General features: G+C 42.2%; 1 protein-coding gene across 1 annotated transcript in view; it reads left to right on the top strand.

Moving 5' to 3' along the window:
* Positions 1 to 5188, top strand: part of SARC_05839 (hypothetical protein) — a gene marked incomplete at both ends in the record, with an annotated part of 32259 nt that overhangs the window by 4997 nt on the left and 22074 nt on the right. The window contains 7 exons of the mRNA XM_014300293.1: positions 95 to 165; positions 637 to 752; positions 1645 to 1747; positions 2503 to 2674; positions 3152 to 3240; positions 4267 to 4408; positions 4812 to 5046. Coding sequence (XP_014155768.1) covers positions 95 to 165; positions 637 to 752; positions 1645 to 1747; positions 2503 to 2674; positions 3152 to 3240; positions 4267 to 4408; positions 4812 to 5046 — 928 coding nt within the window. The remainder of the gene's footprint in view (positions 1 to 94; positions 166 to 636; positions 753 to 1644; positions 1748 to 2502; positions 2675 to 3151; positions 3241 to 4266; positions 4409 to 4811; positions 5047 to 5188) is intronic.

Raw genomic sequence — 5188 nt, 5'->3', positions numbered from 1 at the left:
TACATGTCTGTATATATATATACCATATTTTGGCGCTGAGAAAGCACACAAAGTACATGCAAACTCATCTTAATCGTCCCTTGTATGCAGAAAGTGACCGTGTTTGACCACTGGAAAGCTAGGATGGGCTTTAAGAAGGCTGTCGCGCAGCCACAGGACAAACAGGTGTGGGAGTAATAGGGTAAAGGTACGCACATATGCGAACCGATCGAGTCCAATGTGTTTGACTTCGTGCTCTCATAGCCTGATCGTGCTACAGAGTCAAGGCTTTTATAACAAGCGGCGAGCACTATTCTGGACATATCGAAACATGTATTTCCGAGTGAGAAGGGCACAATCATATATTCGCGTATGCACAACGTTGTGATTGCCACACATCCCCCACTCCCACTCAAGTGTTGATGGTATTCAGTGACGCGGAGATATTATAAACATAGCGTCGAAGTAGCATGTCCTGCTTGTGCTATGCGTTTTGCGCGCACACCCTCTGCATGATTGTATCGTATTCTTTGGCTTATGAGTTTGCAACTTGACAGCTACCTTGTATGTTTGCATGTATATAACCGATCAGTTTTAGGTTTCCATTATACTTATACACTCATTTATCCGATCCATCTGATACCAACAATCCCACAGGTGGTATTGCGAAGGCGGCGGAAGAATGTTGTCGCGTTGCAAAACTGGAAGATGCTGTATTACCAATCGAGACAGGATCACGCACAGGCCGATCTCATTTGGAACCATTACACGAGGTCAGTACCACAACTGCGGCATATATCTCAAGTAGAAGTGTGGGTATATGCGACGGATTTTCTACAAATATAGATGCTTTAAAATTGGTATAGTCGATCTAAAATAGAATACATAGGTGATGTATGTGCTGTTATAATTGGACACTGTTTACTGTCATTATGCGTGATGTATGTTTTGTGGCCATACGAATTGCTTACGTTTATTTTAGTTGTGGTTGCAAGTGATTAGAACTAACATGCAATATAAAGAATGTGCACAACCTGTGCATTGTGAGCTGTAAGTGTTTTGTACACTGTGCCTATCAGTCATGTTTGAATTGTTGCTCATACTGATTAAATTCTGTAGCTACGAGCAAAAATTAGACTATAGCTTATAAACAGTAAATGTTCGTCAATTTTATTTCTAGCTTCACAAATTACATATTGTAGCCATCCGATGCATGGCATATACTGGGTGATGAGGAATTGTTTCGTAGAGATAGTTGTTCAGTCACGAATGCTGTTGTAGCTTGGGTGCTAATATGCCACAGGCGCACATCACCAACACATTGAGGTATACACACACAGAGACATGCACACATTGTCCTTTGTTTCGCTTTGGATGGAGGTGCAGTAGCTTGTTCGCTGTTTATCAATACTGACTACGTAATCCGAACTTCTAGCACATATATTGGCTTTGTTTGTGGATGAAACTACAAATGAATCTTAAACTCGGTAAAAGATGGATGAGGAGAAACAGCATAGACTCGGTAAAACATGGATGAGGACAAATGTCGAAGTCTGTTAGCTTCCCTGCTTTGATACCATGTGATGAAATCGATGACTTCAACAGTGAGAATATTCAAGTCATAGACAGGTGATTCATACACGTGTGTAACCCCACTGATCATAGGGAAGAGTTGAGGGAAAAACTAGAAACCGAGTTCAGCTCATTTAGCGCCGACCAGGCAGCGTCGAATGGCATGGAAGTGGCGTGGAATTTCGTCGAGTTTGAGGTGATTTATTTTGGTGGAAATTCAGACTCAGTCCTAGTTTTATTCCAGCTAGAAGGGAATCGTCATATCAAGTTTTGTAGCAAGATGATGCATAAATACACACCCACACACACACTCACACACATACCCACACCCACACCCATACCCCACCCACCCACACACACACACACATACATAATACATATATATATATATGTATGTATGTATGTATGTATGTATGTATGTATGTATGTATGTATGTATGTATGTATGTATGTATGTATGTATGTATGTATGTATGTATGTATGTATGTATGTATGTATGTATGTATGTATGTGTGTGTAAGTATGTAAGTATGTAGGTATGTATGTATGTATGTATGTATGTATGTATGTATGTATGTATGTATGTATGTATGAATGAATGTATGTATGCATGTATGTATGTATGTATGATCAATTGCGTGTCTGTGTAATATACTTGCAATACGCGGCATGCATCTATTTATAAATTACCGTATCTGTGCATTCGGGTTTGTAACAATCTATCCCCAGTGGGTTTAAAATCGGCGATCATTATTTATGATTGATCGACTATGTGTTTGTAAATTGTACCATATCACCTGAATATATATTTTATTATTTTTATCATTACATTTTCGTATTCGTGTGTTAGGTGGTATATCACTCTCTGCCCAGAGAGATCGAAATAGACGACTACTCCGATCGATCACTGCTGCGTCTGTAATGTACCACAAAACCTGTTCATGCATTAGGTGGTGTACCAGTCTCTGTCCAACGAGATCAAGATCGGCGATCACTACCTGCGATTGCTATTGGAGGAGAGCAAGATGACAAAGAAAGCCATCGCCAATGGCACCACTGATGCCGAGTCACGCGACAACTCCTTCATGCAGCGCATACACAATCCGGTTGTGTTCTTTAATGGTAATGCACAAAATTGAGTTTTCTAGTGGTCGTGCATACATAGTTGTTGTTAATGGCGCGGTTGTGTTCTATAATAGTAATGCATATGATTGTGGTTTGTTATGGTTGTACATATATAGGTGCTCTTTATTTGCGATACTTGTGGTTGTTTTATTAGTGGTCGTGCGTACGGTTAAGTTTTCTAATTTTTGTGCGTACAGATGTATTTTCTCAAGGCGAGGCAGGCGGTTGTGGTGCTTATGGTATGTGTTGATAGTGGAAGTTTAAAATCTTTCTTCATTGCTGTTTCACGTATGCTTGTCATCGACAATAATGCCTACAGTTACGATCATCGATGGCGGTCCATACGGTTGTATGGGTATGAATTCGATATTGTTGTGTATGGTACTGTTCTCTTCCTGTGTATCTACACCTAAGCATAGTTTCATTTGTACGTCCACTTATCATATGTTGCACCGTTATCTTCTTGTGTATTAGATCTGTACCATCGGTTTCTCCTCCCGAACTCCACCAACATGCGCATGAAGTGTTTGCAGGCCATGACGGTCGTCTACGCTCACTGTAAGGTATGCCTACGATCCTTTGTGCATATCTCATTAAGTGTCAATACCATGATATTAATATCTCTCATACTTCACACCCGCGGGGTACTATATCTGTAGAGTATCTAGTGACCTATATTTTTAGAGTGGCTGGTGTTTCCAGGGCGCTGTATCTATAGCATAACTCGGCATGCTCGCGGTATAAGCAGATATAGGCATAAAAACTGTTCTTTCGGCACCCGACACAATCGTAGGACAACAAACACTGCACAGAGTACACATGCAATCCAAGAAAGTGATACGTCCACACCATTGCCATGTTGAGCTATGCTGGCCTGTAAAGAGTTGGCAACTCTCACTGTACAGGATGTGCAGCAATGCTGCTGGCTCATGCACAATTTTCATGGTGTCTTTGTACTGGGCTTGTGATACCCATATTCTCCCAATAGCTTTCATAGACCAGATGATTTCGGTCTACTGACTGCAATTCTTGGCATACGTGTCATTGTACAGAATGGGTGACAATTTCTGACCGATGTTTGAGTATCTTTTCGTAGCTACACGGATTGTGCATCAGTTGCTGGCATACGTGTAGTTGTATTATGAACGTTATAGCCAACATTTAATATTCGCTGACCTTTGCATATCTGGCATTTCGTCAATAGACAGGACGGACAAGCAATTTCTGCCATGCGTACAGTGGGTTGTATCCTACAACCCTATCAGTATAAATATTGTGCGGCAGTGGCTCGTCTGTGGATGAAATTTTTTTAGTTTGTAGACAGGACGTGCAAGCAATTGCTGACATACGTACTCTGCCATTATATATATTATGAAACAGTTACTCATCTGTGTATGAATGTCCTTTCGTCCGTAGACAGGGTGTACGACAATTGCTGACATGCGTACAGTGGAACTGCTGCCAGTATGCACAATACGTACAGTTGCTACCAATTACTAACAGACGTCCACCCGTGATCCTGTCACTATACATACTATGCCGTAGTTGCTAACTAGTGCATGGTTGTTTGTTGTTCTGTCCGTCCATAGAAGCAGATTGGAATATTCAACGACACACCACACCTCATCACCATGCTGGAGAAGTGTGCCGACAAGATCGAACGAGATCGCCTGCTGTTGTTTGTAGATGTGCTACTGTCGCATCCTGAGAATGTCAAGCTGTTCATCGACGGTATGTGGCCCCGCTCTGGCTTGCTGGCGTGCCAGTGTGAATGGCAATGTTCTTGAAGTCTGTATACCATTTCCATTGCACCGCACATTTAAGTGCAATAAAGACACGGAAAGACAGAGGTACATCCACCCACGCGTTCTTTTTCGTACTCGTTCACTTTTACCCCATTGCCAAATATATCCCGTAATTACGCACTACACAATCATGCAGAGGTATATGCACACCTGTAAACTTGCTGACACCCGCTCACTTGCAGCTCATATCACTGTGTATTTAGTGTACTTACGCACCATACAAACATGCACAGCGCAAGCAAATACACGGGTGACCTTCCTCACACTCGCACATCTGCGCCCCTTTTGACCATGTATATTTTAATTCTTGCCAATGCAAACTTATGCAGGTGGCGGCATACACACACTGGTCGATTTCCTCACCCTCGCACACCTGCACACTGAGCGCGCGCCGATGGTATGGGACAACACCACCATTGAAGCGGGCGAGGGGATGATCCGTGAGAGTGAGAAGGAGTGGTACTGTACACCCAGTGGAGGGCCCGATGCCGAGCGGAAAGGCCCTCTGGCGGTGGAGGAGATGAACCAGCTGTATATTGATGGCGTTATCGACGAGAATACACGGTTAGTAGCGTATTTATGTACAAGTATGTATATATGTAGATGTATACATACGTATATATACACACACACACACACACGCACACACACACACATATATATATATATATATATACATACATACATACATACACACACACACACA

Source organism: Sphaeroforma arctica (genome assembly GCF_001186125.1).
Source record: "Sphaeroforma arctica JP610 unplaced genomic scaffold supercont1.390, whole genome shotgun sequence".
NCBI classification, from domain to species: Eukaryota; class Ichthyosporea; order Ichthyophonida; genus Sphaeroforma; species Sphaeroforma arctica.
Note: the sequence above shows the minus strand (reverse complement) of the source record. Positions and strands in the feature narration are given on the sequence as shown.